This window comes from Pimephales promelas, chromosome 3 (genome assembly GCF_988280905.1).
Source record: "Pimephales promelas chromosome 3, fPimPro1.hap1.1, whole genome shotgun sequence".
NCBI classification, from domain to species: Eukaryota; Metazoa; Chordata; class Actinopteri; order Cypriniformes; family Leuciscidae; genus Pimephales; species Pimephales promelas.
The window spans coordinates 27,484,653-27,502,939 of NC_142771.1; the positions used below are offsets into that span (position 1 = coordinate 27,484,653).

Consider the following 18,287-nt stretch of genomic DNA (forward strand, 5'->3'; position numbering starts at 1 on the left):
TGCATGCTTAAAGTTCAAAGCAAAGGAAGACATTTGCTTTGAAAGAAATGTTTTTTAAAGACTACAACAAACAGCTGGTAGGGACTACATTCCTCCCGGTTTAGTGACATCACTAACCCTAAAATTTACATAAACCCCGCCTCCAGCTCCATGTTTAGAAGAACTAGAGTTGTTGTACAGCACATTTGTGAGTCTGCTCAACCTGTTGCATCTGTCTTTTCACATGCAATACAGTACGTAACACAAATGCAATTGCATGTCACAGCCATCTTACAACAGTTCCCACATGAGCGATTTTATAGATTATCATGACAGAATTGGCTAATTAAAGATAGTTAATTCCATATCTGCAACATATTTTCATCAACTAACCATTCAGAAACATCCTGTTGCATTCTACGTTTGTCACTTGTTCTTGAGTCTTCCGACTTCAGTTCCCAGAACCTAAATTCGTTTGCTGGGATCAACTTGTGGATGACCTTGAATGCATACATCATATGCTTGTATGAGTGAGTGGAGACAGGGCTCATTTGCATATTCATGGTTAAGCGTCTACTAAATAAAGCAAGGGTGTAGTTACGTTTAAGCTATTTTAAGGCATGACTACTTTTTTCCACAGGAAAAAAAAAAGATTAAATATGCCTTTTTGGTGATCAAAGACGAGTTTAAATGGATAAAATTATTTACTTCAGAGGGGCTTTAAATTCCTGCAAAACAACTGTCAAAACATTTTTTTAGTAATATATTTCAAGTAATCAAAAAACTTTCAGTCTGCTAATTTATTGTGTAATGTTTGGTAATCATTTAAACCATAGATGAAAGACACCCAATTCTTTTGTGAACTAAAAAGTGATTGTAAAGATAGTTTGAACTTTTATTGCTTTATGATAAAGATGAAGGGAAAGAACATGCAGTACTCAGGTTTATTCACATTTCATTCATGTTTTAATCTCAAATCAAACACATGAAAGGAGAACAGATTAATCTGACTAGTGAAAAGTGCATGAAAAGCAAGATAGGGCTGTAAATTTCTCATCAACGCACACACTTTATAAGCATTTTTAGATCAGATTACAGTGAAACTGAACTAGATGTCAGTAAAAGTGCTAATCTTTAATGAAAACACTCCAGGAATAGTGATAGAAACATTAAACCAGATTTAGCACCACAACCATAAAGGAACACCATCTTGCATTGATATAAAAATGCTTTTTTAAAAATAAATACATACTGTATTGAGAAAGGGAAAGTAAAAAAGTTATATGCCTCTGCCTGACAGCATGACACCGAACTCCTGGATGCTTATCTCTTTGTTCTGATATTGTTGCAGCTGACGGTTTGTGATGTTCCCTGCCCTCAGAGCTTCATCAATGGCAAACTTCTTGCCCGATTTTCTGTCGTGGAGAACAGAAGACTCGCCATTCGGACCCTTGACGGTGATCTCCTCCCAGTCGCACTCTTGACTCTGAAGGTTGACGAACATTTTCCAGTCGATTAGACCGAGCTTGTAAGCCTCTTCAGGCCTCATCTCCTTTCCGGTGTCTGGATCGATGACGACGATTGAACGGCGGAGGTGACTTTCTCGCTGCTCCCTCTTTACTCTCGTTGCAGAGAGACTCTTCTGAAGCTTTTCGATCTCTTCGTCCTTCTCCATTCTGATGCGTTTAAGGTCAGTGAGTTCTCTTTGCAAGGATTCCAGTCGAATTTCTAGGTTCCTGCTATTCTCCACCGGAGAAGACTCAGTGATGTGTCTGGTTTCTTTTTGTGTGATTTGGATTTCAGATTGAAGCTTCCTTAATTCGTTCTGTAGGCGCTGGTTCTCCTGCTGTAGCTTGTTGCTTTCCTCGCGAATGTAGTCGACTTCTTTAGATGATTTTGTATTGGTAAACTCCACCTCAGAAAGCTTGGAGTTTAGGATGATAATCTCTTGGTCCAGCTCGCGACGTCGCCTTTCCTCCTCTTCAAGGCTTTTTTTCAGCCTTATAATGTCCATCTCGGCATCTGGGTCTCGCTCGACTTGGACTTTTTCGGTCCGCACAACTTTTTCACGCACTTCCGTTCGCTCAAGTATTTCTTGTTGATGCAGCAAGGCATTGTACTCCTTCTCCAAGAGCATACGCTTGTGCCTCTCCTCTTCGACCTGAAGACGAAGGATAGAGTGCTCTTTTTCTTGCTGAGGGTCCTGCTGGAGTACAACCTTTTGCTTTACTGTAACCTTTTCTCTGTTTTCCTTGTCCCTAATCTCTAGTTCATTGAGCCGCACTCTCAGCCTCTGAATTTCAAGCTCAGCATCTCTGCGTGCTCTACGTTCACGTTCCAGCTCCTCAAGCTGGACTTCTAATTCAACCTTTTGATGTTGCAGCCTTATCAGCTCTTCTTTCAAGACCTCTTTCTGTTTCTGCTCATTGTTGATGTTTAAAGTGTAGGTGTCACATTCCGACCTCAGGATTGGATCCTCCTCCATCTTCACAACTTCTTGCTGGACAATCTTTTCCCTCACTTGGGACAAGTCAATCTTCTTGATCCTGATCTTTTCTTCATTCAAAGCCCTTTCGTTTTCCAGGTCCAAACGTTTCCTCTGTTCCTCAACCAGTTTCCGCTTGAGACTCTCAATCTCTTCTTTGGTTTTAGGATCTTCTCTGTATTGCATGATCTCATTCACAATCTCTTTGGTCTGAATCTGAGGCTTGGTGTCTTTCCATCTTTGAATCTCCTCTTTGAGTTGGAGGATCTCCATCTCGAACTTCTCCGTTTGGTGGGATTTATCCACAATTTCATTCCTGAGTTTCTCCAGTTCTCTTTCTGTTTCTGGGTCAGTCTTGTATTTGACGACCTCTTTGATCACCTCTTTGTATTCAATTTGTGGGCCTCGTTTTCTCAGCATTGTCAGTTCATCCTGAAGGGAACTCAGCTGCTGCTCTGAGTCTCTGCACCTTCTCTGCTGCTCCACCAGTTCAAGTCGGAGATTCGCAACCTCTGTTTCCGCCTTGGGATCAGGTCGAACAATCTCACGGACTTTCTCCTGAATTATGACCTTCGACTTTTCTTCCTCCAGACTGGTAATCTTGCGGCTAAGGTCTGTTTTCTCTCTCAGGTAAGTGCTGCGCTTTGTTTTTTCATCTTCATACTGTCTTCTCAGATTCTCTACCTCTCTCTCCAAAGCAATATCTTTCTCAACCTTCAGGACTTCTCGGATGGAGATCTTTTCCTCAGCCATTGACTTTTCCTTTTCAAGACGCCTTAATCTCTCCTGCAGGAATCGAAGCTCATCTTCAAGTTCTTTTCTAGTGTTTATTTCTTTTTCTCTCTGGTCAATCAACAATCTGTACTCGCTCTCAAGTCGAGGGTCATTTTGAACCTTGATGACTTCTTCCTCAGTGATTATTTCCTGCTCCTTGCTTTTCTCCTGCGCAAGAATAGTCACTTGCTTTTGAATCTGAATGATTTCATTCTCTCTGACCAGCTTTAGCCGCTTGATTTCCTCTAGCTCTTCTCTTAGTCTCCGGAGTTCTTCTTCTTGCCCCTTGTCCTTCTCAATGCGGAGCACCTCTTTGACTGTATACTGCTGAGCTCCCTCTTTCATTTCGGTCTCAATCCCACGCAGCTTTACTCGCAGAGTGTCCAGTTCACTCTCTAAGACACGAGTGGTCCTGCTTTCATCTAAGAGCTTCTGCTGGACCCTGTGATATTCTTCCTCCAGTTGAGGGTCAGGCACCTGCTTGATGAGCTCTTTCTTGACGATAGTATCCTGCGGTTTCTGGCCCTCTAGTAAATAGATGTCAGTCTGCACACTTTGAATTTCCCTCTCCAGTTGGTCTCTACGCTGAATTTCTTCCTGAAGCTGTTTTTTGATTCTCCAGGGCTCTTCGCCTGGGGCTGATGATCTCACAGTCTGGACTTCTTGCTTGAGTATTGAAACTTCTGGTTGCTATAAAGAATTATAAAATATTGAATGTGTATAAGAAGTAAAAAGAAAAAGTAGTGCTGTCAAATCGATTGATCGCAAATAACACAAATATTTGTTTTCATAAGTATATGTGTATGTACATAGACACAGACACACACACACACATACATTTATATATATATATAAATAATATATTTACACACACATATGTAAACAAACTTTTATGTTAGATGCGATTAATTTTTTGACAGCACTAAAAAAGCAATGCTTATACCATGCTATTGTTATTTGTATGCATATGATTATGTGTTTTACCTGGTTAAGAAGGCTTTGAGCAAACTCAAGGTTCTGCAGTCTCTGCTTGTTCACGGCATTCACTTCAGTGAATTTAGCCTCAATTGCGGATTCCTTTAGAACACAACATGTTTAAACTTCAGAAAAACTGTTCTCATTAAAAAGACTATGAAATGTCCTAATTACTTGATCCAGGAAACTGTTTACTTTTCAAAAATATTCACCTCTCTATTCACTTTCAAGGCAGGAGATTCAAGTCTGGTCCTTTTGTATGTCTGGGGAACCAAGCCATCTTCAAGGTCAATGATGGATTTAAACCGCTCTGCTTCATTTTCATAGTCCTGAAAGTTACGGCACAAAGAAGTTCACACAGCTTTGCATAAACATGATAGTAGGATAATTCTCTGCAAGTGATACCCTGAGATTTTAGTACCTTGACTGCTTGCTGATAAAGCTCTGCATTTCTTGACACATTGTTCAGGTCTGATTCCTTTCTTGTGATGTCAGAGAGCAGAATCTGTACATTTCAAACATGGTTTTGGTAAATAAATATAATCTGTAATATAACAATACAATTATTGTAATGAATATATAAGTCACCCTTTGATTTTTCAGTTTTGCATCAATCTGTTTGATGTCATCAGTTTCACGTGGCTCATAGTTTGGTACTCGGGAAAGCCAGCTATTGAGGTTGTCATAGTCATTGCGGTAGTTGCCGTAGGCGGTTTTGGCTCTTTGCAGACTTTGTGATCTGTACATTTTTAATAAATCTTTTAATTTCAAGTTGTATAAATTAATATTAATGTATGTATTATGAACAAACACGAATTAACAGTGAACAATAGTACATTTATAAATGGATTATTAAATGATGTTCATGATACTAAATTAACAAATTGCTGTAAAGGTTAACCATAAACATCAATAGTGAAAACAATCCTATTAATTTTAGATGTAATATAAATAATATAAATCATAGAACGCAGTATACTTAAGACAAATCTGAATTAAATTCTTATGACATTCTTTTTAAAGTACACTCGCATTTGAAATAACTTTGGTTTAATATGAACTCACCTGGCTTCAGTCTGTCTGTTCAGGTTGTCAAAGCGTTTGCTGAGTTTCTGAACATCAGCTTCTTGCCTCTCAATATCAGGGCAATGCTCTTGCACTTTGCTGGCCATATTGCTGCAGCTGGCCTTGGCATCTCTCAGGTTCTGCTCAGACTCTGTGACAATAGCTCTTTTGCTCCTTAGCTCAGATGCAATGTCCTGGAGACAGGAATACATCAGACATGATGGAATATAGTGAATCTTGAACACGAGAGAAAAAAGTGGCATGGATTACGAAGCTTACCGCCAACTCGCGCTGGGTCTTCTCCAGTGATGTGAGGTCGGATGGGGCAACCTCCTCTCTTGCCAGTTTGTTTTCATAGGTGGACAGTATCGCTTTGCCGTTCTGCAGAGAATTCTCCAGCTGGTAGGAGTTCTGCAGTCTACAAAAGTAACATTTTTAGGCTCACAATTTAGTTTCTCATTTAGCATGACATTCTTGAATCCTGTTGTAAAAAAAGAGGTGTACTTACTTGTCACCAGCACATTTCAACAGCAAATCGACTTTGTTGTATTTTTTGTTAGTCTCATCCACCTTGGAGTGGAGCTGTGGTGCACTTGAACATTTGGGAGAGGATCTGAGGAAAGTCTCAGCCTCCTGTAATTTCGCAGTCTTTTCTGGCTCTATCTTGCGAACAGCAGAAGTAATGTCCTATGAAGAAAATACTGGATTAAGGCAAGGTCAAAATGCCATTTTGCCACTAAAATACAGGGTCAGGGTCATTTCAAATGCTTGCTCACTTTTACACATTGAAGTTTACTGTGTTTATGATAGACAAGAGAACAAATGTGGTGTATGTGCAGTTTATTGTTCACCTTTTATTGTATTTAAATGCATTTTTTGAATACAGCCAAGAATGATAACTATAAAGAGAACAGTAACACTTTAGTTGAGTCCAATTCTCACTATTAATTATTAGTTTTATAAGTTTATTATTAGCATGCATATTACTAGGATATTGGCTGTTTATCAGTACTTATAAAGCACATATTAAAGCCTTATTCTGCATGACCACATTCTACATCTCTAATCCTACCAAATGTCTAAACTTAACGACTACCTTACTAACTATTAATAAGCAGTAATTTGGAGTTTATTGAGGCAAAAGTCTTAGTTAATAGTTAGTTAATCATGAGAATTGGACCCTAAACTAAAGTGTGACAAAGATAACGATAACAATAGCTACTGTATATTATATTCCACACCAGCAGACGATACTATTCTGTTGTTTCTTAGTGCATGCTATGAAAAATATTCTGAAAGCAATTTCAATGAAATTCTTTCACTGTGCTGCTAATCTATATAGTGGACTCTGCTATCCTTTTATATTTAAAATGATTTTTAGAAGTATATCTTATCCTATGTCGTTAACTTTATCGTACTTAGTGTGAATGGGCTATCAAATGTGCACTCAAGATTCAAACTAACATTTTTATTCTTTAAAGATGGACATCACCAAAACCACTGTACTAATGTGAATTAGATATAATGATAATGGACATTATTAGAATGTACTTTTTATAATGAGTGCATTTAGTCAGACACATGACACTTGTTGTCCACTTCAGAATAAACATTAAGACACCAAACTTTGTACCTTTATGTCCTGTAGCCTGTCAGAGCTGTCTTGCACAGGACGTGTTTGCTCCAGTGGGGGGCGCACACGAGAGTAAATGGCCTTCTCCTGCTTATCCAGATCACTGACCACTTTATCCAGTCCTGCCATCAGCTGACGGCATTGCTGCTCTTGTTTATCTGAGGATGTAAGTAAGAATGAATGAAGTATTTAATTCTCTTTAGGGGAGCTTTGCATATAAGTTTATGATAATGTAAGAGACAAACCTTGACCTCCTGTACTCTCCTTCCTTAGCTCTGGGAGTCGTGCCTGTAGGGCAGCTTTGCTACTGGCTACTTTCTGTTTGATGCTTTTGTGCTGGTTTATCAGACTACAAAAAAAAAAATGTTTTCATATTAGACACAACTGACACATTTACACCTGACATATACAGAGATCAAGGAATACCCACTTGTCAGCAGTGGCCACAGCCTCAGGGTCAGTTGGTGGGAATATGAAGCACACTCCTGGAGCATTCATGGTGCGGCCGTTTGCATCCTTCACGTCCCATTTGGTCCCACTGTTCCTGAGCAGGGTGTACCGCTCCCCTCGCAAAATTGAACCCTGTGTCGTTCAAAATAAGCAAAGTAAGCTCTGTTTCAACTTGATATTGCAGCTAAAAAAACACAATTCCTTAAATAAATGTGAAATCCGTACAAAATCCCCTGCACACGTCTCTAGAGGTTTATATGAGATCAATCGTTTGGGTGAAGGCCGTCTTAAGGATTTAAATACATTAGATGGGGGACTCCGAAAACCCGAGCAGAGACAGAGTGTAACGGGTTTCTGTGCTTACTCATGATAATAGCTTGATGTTTCACTGACTGGTATTAGCGGAGCTCTAAGCTGCATGCATTGAGTGAGCGAGAGCTAAAACTCCATACCTCATTAGCCTCGTATTCACACAGAGCCTCGATAGGAAGCAGTTTCTGAGGAGTCTCCCTGCGGTACTTCAGAGGGAGCACCTGCAGGCTGCGCTTCTGAAGATCTTTCAGTCGCTCGTCAAAATGACCCATGGCCTTTGCCTGATCCTGGCAAATCAAAAACACAGACAGCCTTAGATAGTGAAGACACCTTTTAATTCATTAATAATTTAATATACTCATTATAGCATGAATTAAAAAGAAATACAATATAGGTCCCAATATATTTACATCCAGGTCAGCAATGAGCCCCTCTATCTGGTACATGTCTTTAAACTCTGGATTATACTTCTGGTTGATCTCGGTCTCCAGGCGCTTCAACAAATCGCTGGTGTCTCTTGCATCCTTGTGGAACTGTAAGAATGTAATAATGCAACTGAGCAAGCCTGAAAGAAATAAAGAATATGGAACAAGGAATGAATGTGTAAAATGTAGACTGACTTTGTGATAGTCATCCATGTTCTTGAGGTGGTTCTCTTCACAGATGAGCAGGTTGAGGTATTCCTTCCAATCCGCATGCACGGCATCCATGTGTGCCTAAAACCAAGACATGTTTTAGAATAAGCATATAGCTTTAAAAGTATGCGTCATCTTAGTATTTAGATCTCTAAATGATCACATTTGATTATATTTTATTTAAAATGTTATTTTTCATTTTTTTCTTTAGTTATTAACTTATGTACACTGAAGCACTATTTTAAGTTTAGTTTATTTACAGTCATTTAATGGGTGCTAGCCCATGTCTTCCACGTGTATTGTTATTTATTTATTTATTAAGTGTACATAAAAAAGACCCATTCGCCACAAGACAAAATTTAACAGGATTAATTACCCTGATAAACACAATCTCAACCGAGTACATACAATTAAACAGTAAAATACCCTCAACAATTTTAATTATAAAGAATAATACATAAAAACACAACTACATTTACAAATAAATAATTTAGTATATACTAAAATGAAATAAATTGAAAAAATAAAACTGTCTACAGAGTCAGCAGGTACATTATCTAAAAGTGACACCATTTTGTCAAATGTCTTTAAGGAGCCTGTGATTCAGAATAATTTCCCTCCGAAGTCAATACTTCTTTAATCCACTTATCAATAATGGCGGTTATTTTAAAATACGAAGCAGATTATTGTGCTTCAAATAGAACCACATCATTTATGATATTTATGCTGTTTGGCTCAACTATGCTCAGAGAAAAGGGGAGTGTGAAAACTGATATAAGATTAGATTGGAGTCATTTTCTTATTCTATATTTACTGCATACTACTTTATAGTGCAGGACAGTTATACACTATAAAATATACAGTTATACAGGTGGTGATGGTGCAGTGGCTAAGACACATGCCTTTGGTGTGAAAAACCCGGGTTCGAATCCACTGCGGGACACCAATGAGCATGACACTTAACCCCTAGTTGCTCCAGAGGCGTGCGACCTCTGACATATATAGCAATTGTAAGTCACTTTGGATAAAAGCGTCAGCTAAATGAATAAATGAATAAATGTAAGTGTAAGTTACAAAAACGACATCCCAGAATGCCTGAAACAGTGCCAATGTATTTTAATGCAATTTTACTGCCAGTGTTTCACTTTAAATTTAATGGGAGGAAAATTAATCATTATAGCAAACGGCTTGTAATATTACCCCAATGACATTTTTTGCCGGATGGTTCTGCTCAATATAGTCCTCTCCGTCTTCATTCAGCTGGGTGATGGTTTTCTCCTTAGACTCCAGACACTTGCTGATGAAGTTCTGAGGAAGATGTCAAGCAGCATGTTAAAAAAATATGTATAAGTAGTTTATTTATAAGCATTTCAGTACTATAATCATATACTTTGTAGGAGGTTTAAATCATGAAAGCATATATGAAAGTCTTAGTGCCATCTAGACTTGTATTACCAATCATTTAATGGCTTCTAAGCCTTACCTCGTACTGCCTCTTTCGGGCAGGGTAGTCCAGATTGTTGTCGCTCCAGTCATATGTCATTCGCTCTTCAGCTTGCTGGTCCATCCAGTAGAGCTCATTGGTGCTGCGCTGCATGTAATCTCTCAGGCTGAGCAGGTTCTTCTGACGTGCTGTGGAGCTCTCCTGCAATGGACATGGTGAAATCCAGTGTTTTGAGACACGTCAATTGACAACTAACTCAGTGCATGACTAGGTAGCAAATCAAAGTCTCACCAGTAGTTTGTTGTACTTCGCCTGCTGGCCATCCACACCGTCCTGTTATGCAAGTAAGCAAATGAGTCACAGATGCCACTCGCACGACTGTTCTAAACAGTCAAATATTCTTCTTGTATTGCATTTCATTTTAAAACCATCAGCTAAAAAAAAATAATACCTGGCCTGGAGTGATATACGGAGCCAATGCCTCCACTTCACTGTGGAAAATATTGTGCTCCTCCACTTCGTTCTCGATGGTGGGCAGATCTTGTCCGAATCCTTTGTTGTTCAAATTTGCCTACATCCAAAAATATTTGACCATGAATCATTTGCATTTGAAATCATATATTCGAAAGAAAGAAACCGAGAGAGGTATGCTCAGATACACACCAGTTTCTCATCAATTATCTTTCCCCAGTTGACGGTGGGAACCTGCTCTGAACGTGTGACGTTGTAAATGCGATCATGATCCTCGTGGAGCTTCATCACACGCACTCGCAGCTGTTTCATACTTTTTCATTGAGGAGAAAAAAAAAGATCATCCACAATCCCATAGCATAAGCATTCACTGCATATAATTCTGCTTGCATGGCATAAAGCAGGAGATGCTATCAGATATTTCAGTTTGAAGGTGGCTATAAAAACGTACTCCTTCTCAATCATCTCAGCCTGAGGGTGCTCCAAACGGGTGGCTTGGGATGCATCATAATCCAGGGTATTCAGTAGCTCTAGTGAGTTCTGGATCCTCTTGTTGGTGTCCTCCTGGTACAGGGGCTGCTTGCCCTCATTGATCTTCTTGATATCCTAGAAACGTCAATGAGCAACTCAATTAATAATAGTTAAAGGATAGTTCACACTCATGTCATTCCAAACCTGTATGACTTTCATCTGTGTAACACAAATGAGGATTTTCTTTTTTTTTTCATTTCAAGAAAGTCAATGGGGTCCAATTTTGTTTTGAACTCCACTGACTTGTACTTGTAGAGACCATTTTTTTTTAAAGATTGTTAAAAATATCTTGTTTTGTGTTACATAGAAGGAAAAAAAGGGAGTAAATTATAACAATTTTGGGTGAACTATTCCTTTATAGATTATTTTTTCCATTGGTATACACGAGTGTTGTTAATGCTAATGAAAACTATTAAAAATTGTTTTCGTTAATTGAAATAAAGCTGGGATAAAATAAACTATAAATATTAGATGGAAAAACTTAAACTTCTAACTAAAACTAAAAACTCAAAAGAAAATTTAAATGTAGACTTGGCAACTAAACAATATCAAATAAGTTTAAGTTGAAGTACTAAAATGATTGAAACTTAAACTCAAATAATAATGAATTAAAGCTATGTAAAAATATTTATAAATATATATAAAACAAAAACTAATTAAATGACAAAAGTACATAACAAAAAACACTTAAACTAAAATGTACATGAAAACTTTTTTTTTTAATAAAAGCTAATTCAAGATACTACTAAATACTACAATAGTATATAAATAATACTAAAGTAACAATGACAAACTTTTCACTATTTTAACCCAAATAACCCTAAACGGACATATTTAAAGATGACATTAACATGCTTTGATTTGTAATCCACAGATGTGTGTACTGTACCTACCCTATTGAGATTCTGTTCTGTCTCAATGATGTTCTTTTCCACCTTGTCTGCATTCTTCTGCAACTTGTCAATCAGGGCCGTCAAATCAGTGTCAGTTGGTCTAAGGTGAAATAAAAAGGAAATTATTTTTTTGTTGGTGCAGTTTGATATAGTTTCAGCGAGCCAAATGTACAAGTTTCGGTCTGCATTTCCCAAAATACTGCAACACATGTAGTAGATTTGTTATGTTGAATCTCTAGATGTAGGGCATAACACCTCACTTCACTTCACTTATCTGTCATGCTGAGATGCTCTGAAAATAAATACAGGACTTGAAACACTTTCATTCCACATCATCTGGCACAGACTTCAGATATGTTAGGAGAACCTTGGTGCTATCAAAAAATATTGTCTCAGCTGAACCGTACTGAAAAAAATGCAGAAATACTGTTCAACATAACTGCAGCTTTGCATAGTTTTAGTGCATTCTAGGAATTCTAGAAAAATACTGTTTGACAGTACACGGCGGACATGACTTAACTTGATAAGAAAACAAATTACACACCTTGGGCCGTATTTGCCTTAAGGACAGGGCATGTTATTTAAACATACAATAGCATGAATCATTAATAATAAGGTTAGTGCATGTTAATCGGAGGTATAAATATCTTACACTGACTAAAATGATAATGTCATGAATAAGACAGCAACACAATTTTGTGTTCATTTGAGCTGGAAAACAACAACAACCGTAGAACTGAGTAATGAGTGAGATATGTAAATTAGGATAATTACAACAAGAAGCTGCCTTTAACGAGGGCGTTAGAAACTCAAACAGGTCTAACTGGTTTTATTCACACATGCAAGAAGGTTAAAAAGACTTTCTATGTCACCTGAAATAAATGCATCTGTATGTGAAACCCATCAAAAGTCAAAACGTGTGGCAAAACACAGCTGGACTGTTAAAGAAAGAGACTATGCAACCAAATGCTGTTGTAATTTATTTAATCGAAAACACCCATTAAACCAAATTAGAAAAACAAAGCTATCTACCTGTATAACTGATGACTGTGTATAGCTGCAATCTATCTATCTATCTATCTATCTATCTATCTATCTATCTATCTATCTATCTATCTATCTATCTATCTATCTAATATTTGTTTTGCTGTCAAGAGATAATTATATAATCTGAAGGAGTTCTAGGTCTATGGCAAGTAATTATTTGATGCTCACTTCCCTTCCCTAGAGGTGTTCCCATATCCAAAATACACAAATGCAAAAACATAAACTATGAAATCCAGATATCTTAAGAACAGTGTTATGAAATAGGCCTAGACTAAGGTTTTTTCCTTTTTATAGTTCACTGCAAGCAAACTGCCCATATCTCTGTACGGCATGCCTTGTTTCTGTCAAGAAGTCACAAAACTTGGCACATTTGACACTGAGGGACCCATTGTGCATAGCACAAGTCAAACAACACCCAAAGATGACCTAAAGAGAAAACTATGCATTTCGGAAAACTTATTTTTTGTACATCTGTAACCAATAAAATAATTTTGACTCAAACTGAAACCATGTTCTAAGAGTAAAATCTTCCATAGTTTCACAGTGAACTAACTTACTCTACTATATTAGAGTTATAGAGTCCTGCAGGAACAAAGCTCGAGGCTAGACTCTTGAATCTATCAAACCATCAGTGGTTTATGCTTGTTTGAACTTGAAATTGTCACTCTGATTTAACTTCTTTCCCTTAACCAATCAGGTTTCTGTCCCTTACTACATAAGTTGACTCCAGCCTGTACTGATATAGCCTACAGATGTAATTTAAGGACTGTATGCAACAAGATAACTATAATATAAAATAAAATAGACTATAGGCCTAATAAAAATGTTGCTTAGAGTTAAATAATATTAATAATAGCCTATAGATATTAACAATAAAATATAAATAATAATAATAAATAATACATTTGAATGACCATTGTATTTTCCTCTAATATCAATTTACGTCAGTCTACTCTGTTTAGTAGCCTACAGAATAATCACGCAAGTCACGCAATAACCATCTCAGTAAAAATCGCTATCCAACCTGTTACAGCGCCACACCCTTTACTACAGTAACCACACGTCAAGCAAGCTCAAAACCGATTAAGCAGAAATGGATATTTTAAATTTCAGGATACTGTGCCTTAGGTAGCAACTACAACCCAAAGATAATGAAACGCGACATAGTTAAAAGACTCGCGCGCGCCGCTCCGTACGACTCCTCAGTGACGCGACTGGAAGTCCTCATCCCAACAAAACGTATTAGTGTATCCGGTTGCCACTGACCTTTTTTCAGTGATGGTCGCTGCCTTTAAAGTCTTTTTCTTGAACATGATGACAGTTGCGATGTTTCTCCAACACCCGTCTAGCTGTTAAAATGGCTTAGGACTCCACTCTGGTGTTTGTCGTTCAACTAAATGAAGTGTCTTCCAGGACAGATACACCTCGCATACAACGCCCACAGCGAACGAAACTGCGACTATCCTCCCACGAACAGGAGCTCTCAAGGTTAGCCGTGCTTATAAACATCAAGCCCATTTAAAGCACGGGCTGGTGTCCGCCCCTTTCTGAGACATACCTGCAGCCTATCGAAACAGAGGCGTCGTCCCTGTTACTTCTGTACTTTCGTGGGATACATTTAACAACCTACTATACAGAGTTAAGAGCAAACTTTTAATCAATAGTAGGCTATCTTGTTTGGTTCAGAAAAGTAAGCAACATGATAGTTTACTGTGATTATTTGGAGAGAATTGTGGCCATGGAGTGTATAGGCTATATGATACTTTTGGGTATCTCATGATTTAAATAAATACATAAGTTAGAAGTGTGCTTGAGGCCTAGGCCTATTCAATGTTTCATAAACGATCATTTAACATAAACATATTCAAAATAATTAACTAATTTAATACAGTTGGCTGTTTAACAATTTTGTTTATTTTGCCCCAAAAAAGGTAGAATGTCATTTTAAATTAATATTTTAACCAATCAATATTTATAAGCTAAGGGTTAGGGATAAGATAAGAAAACATGTAGGGTAAGTGCAAATGCGTGTATCTGCTAGTGCTACAGTAGCCAGCATAAACTAGAGACATTAAAGGTCATTAAAACATAGTTCAAACAGCATTTATCAGAACATGATTTTGTGGGAGTTGTGACTAAACCGATTTCAAGTGAGGACCTGATTTTTCATTCGGATATACATCAACAGATAAAAAGACGATTGCAACTTCTGTTTTATGCCGACTTTAATTATGATGTTTATCTAATGTTTAGCAAAAGGGCAAATCACAAACACCAACAATTTTTAAAAAGTATAATGACTCTCACTTCTCATGTAAACCAAACATGAACACATGCACTAACAGTACAAATTAACATGTCTTATTTATTGATGATTCATTTTTATAGCCATGGTACACATCTGAAACAGATTTAAAACATCACAATTGAGAACAGGGCCCATGCTCATGCAGCTAAGAAGTCAAGGGACCGCCAACAGAGGAAAAAGTCAAGAGAGAACCGGGTATTGTTGGAAGTACTAAACAATGAGTCATCAGTATGTGTGCATCTGGTCTGTTTTTGGATGGAAGCAGATGGATAAGCAACAGCAAAACAAGTTTGGTGTTCAGTATCTCTCTTACTATTCCATTTTCCAGCATGCCTTTAGGCGTCACACTGTATAAATAATGTATTTTTTCAAAGACCGATTCAACAGGTGTCAGATGAAGATTGTGGTGTATAATCACACGTAAACCATAAAGCACAAACAAGTAAACAGCACAGGACAAATTATTCCTTAGGGCGTAATATAATTTCAAGTTGATTATCTGAATTACAGTTAAAAATGAATGAAAAACAAGAATAATATGACACAATCTCTTTTTCATGGTAAAACCGTATTAAGAGAATAACACATTATACTAAATGGTTGTTTCAACAATAAAATAGTGGTAACTTGATACAGTCACTAGTTTCCTCCTCATAGACAGATTCAACAGCCTCTTTTTCAGGTAAAAACACTGTTAAATAGTGGCATGAAAAGAATTCGGCCAAACAGAATTCGGTTTGCAAACAGATGTGAAAGAACATAGGCTATATCAGAATTATGTGTGCAAATTACATTGATGGAATGTTGAAAATCCAACATAAGCCAACATAAGTCATTCAAATAAGCCAAAGGGAAATTTTCTGATTTATTTTTGTTAATAAATTTATAATAAACTTAAACTCATATTTTGTAAAAAAAACAACAACAAACAAATTTAATTTAACCAGAAGTGTTGCTTTGATTCATATCAACTTATTCAAGCTTCTTTATGCTATATTTGAGTCCTTGGCCTCTATTAATTTATTATGATTGTACATTAGTAACAATAACTGCAATAGGTGAAAGTAAATACCATGGTATTTGTGTGTAACGGTTTTTATCAGAGTTTCTCAAGAAAAAGACAGCAAATCCTATTTACACATTTTATACCCATGATCCTTCTTGTATGTAAAAGGCAGGGGCATAGAATTTAGTTGGGACGCTGGGGACCTGTCCCTAATATCCAATGACACTAATATATCCCTAGCAGTAACTTTGATCACAACTTAAATTATATTTATATATTGATGTCCCCATTCCCACCAATTTCAAAATCAAACCTATGCCACTGGTAAAAGGTATTGTAGATCCCGTTACATTATGGGCCTACTGGTTTGGAGTTCTAATTAAAGTAATTACAAATAGTGATGGTTCATGCACCAAAAGAACAAATGTAGACTTTATATGGCTTACGTATGAAGCTACAGGGACAGATATTGGTGTTACAAACAAATGTCTATGTGAGGAAATTGGAAACCCTTCTGGTGTTTAGGCTGCAGTGCAGTGGATCTCTTAGAACAGGTCAACAGCCGCACTATTCATCTCAATTACCTGAAGCTGAACGGTCATTGGCTTTATACCTCAGTCCGACTGCACATAAGCCTATACAAAGTATCTCGGATTCTCGGTCAAAGCTTAGTTCACCAATCAAAGCTTAGTTACATCTCAGGTTGAGCTGAAGGTCAGTAGACGAAAACAAGGTCCACAGGTCAGCAGGGTTTAGCCCTCAAATACATTGATCAGCTGCATTGACCTCAAACCAAATTCAAATATTTGAATATTTTATGCTAATGTTTATGCTGATATAACTATCTGAATATCATCAGACTCAAAGAAGCTTTGAGCCTTTAAGTAAAGTGCATATAAACATGTATAAACTATAAACTAAACTAAACTATGTGTGTTGTCACAGTTGGTTGCAAAAATGATGACGAGAGGGATCTATTTGCAGCAGTATCAAAGTTTATTAAACAAACACCAAAGTCCCTTTCAAGGAAAGTCTGTTCACTCGGCGGCCATATTTGCAACGCCTCCAGGCAGCTATTTCGCTATTTCAGGCATCCAAGACCAAGTCCTATATTTGAATAGGGGAATCCTAAAAACTCAAAAACTTTTATCAAATAACATATTTCAAATCAGCAACAAAATCTGACATGAATTGCCCCATATTTGTTGTTTGTGCTCAAATAGCCCAAAAAAAGCGTCCTTTTCAGGCTAGGCAAGCCGACGCGCATACAGTCGCGCGAGTCTCAGGTCTGCAAATCGGAGCTTCTAACGGCAGCTGCTGTGATTCAATGACTTTACCAATCAGCGATTGGCTCTTTTACTTAGAAGGTGGGACGTATTCTGCCATATTGCATGCAGTTTCTCCCATTCATAAGTAATAGAATAATCTATAGTCTTTGCAAACACTCCGAACAGTAACTAGAAAACAGAACAACTGGTGTAATCGTGATGAGAAATGACAATGAACTGACAGAAACACAGGGCTTAAGTTAAATACACTGGTAAATGAAACTAAATCAACAACAGGTGTAGCCTAAAACATAGACAAATCAATTAAATAAAGAAAGCAACAATGAACTAAAACCTAGGTCAAAGAACTTAACACAGCAAACCCAGACAATCCCTTATACTGTCAGAAATAAAATGTATACTATTAAACTGATTTTCGTTAATTGAAATAATGCTGATATATATATATATATATATATATATATATATATATATATATATATATAAAGAGTAATTAAACTTAAATTAAAATGTTGCCTCATGGCAGCAAACTTGACAAGAATGACATAAATTCATTTTTGAATTTAAAAATGAATTCAATTTAAAAATAAATTCAAGCTAATTCAAGCTAAATTCAAACAACTAATAAAAGCACATAATAAAATCACTAAAACGTCAATTAAAATGAAAACTTAAAATGTAAAACAAAAGCTAATTTAAAATATTGTTGAATAACTCTCAAATAACACTAATGTGTATTGTGTATACAATGAATGTGATGTGGGGTCTGGGTGAAGCAAAGGGGTCTAGGGGCTCTGTGTAAAATTTAAAAGAAAAGAAGACTATTTTCATAATGTATTATTGGGTCAGTCAAAGTTGAAAAGAGTTTTACAAATAAATCTGAATTGAATCAACAGTGTTTCTCAACAATAGGTTTTACATCAACTATTAATATTGGGGAAAATATACTATCACCTTGATACAAAGTCATTTTTTTAATCGGATTTGCTT

General features: G+C 37.0%; 1 protein-coding gene across 1 annotated transcript; it reads right to left on the bottom strand.

Moving 5' to 3' along the window:
• Positions 1-922: 922 nt before the first annotated feature.
• Positions 923-14,193, bottom strand: ppl (periplakin). The gene is made up of 22 exons (XM_039686593.2): positions 13,961-14,193; positions 11,648-11,747; positions 10,675-10,829; positions 10,416-10,536; positions 10,204-10,323; positions 10,044-10,085; positions 9,792-9,953; positions 9,509-9,616; positions 8,294-8,389; positions 8,084-8,206; positions 7,814-7,960; positions 7,342-7,493; positions 7,157-7,260; positions 6,912-7,069; positions 5,787-5,965; positions 5,558-5,696; positions 5,279-5,472; positions 4,802-4,952; positions 4,635-4,718; positions 4,426-4,542; positions 4,223-4,315; positions 923-3,928 (listed from the first exon to the last, which is right to left on the bottom strand). Exons 1-22 carry the CDS (start codon positions 14,005-14,007, stop codon positions 1,259-1,261), a joined length of 5,262 nt encoding a protein of 1,753 aa, XP_039542527.2. The 5' UTR covers positions 14,008-14,193; the 3' UTR covers positions 923-1,258.
• Between the last annotated feature and the right edge of the window lie 4,094 nt (positions 14,194-18,287).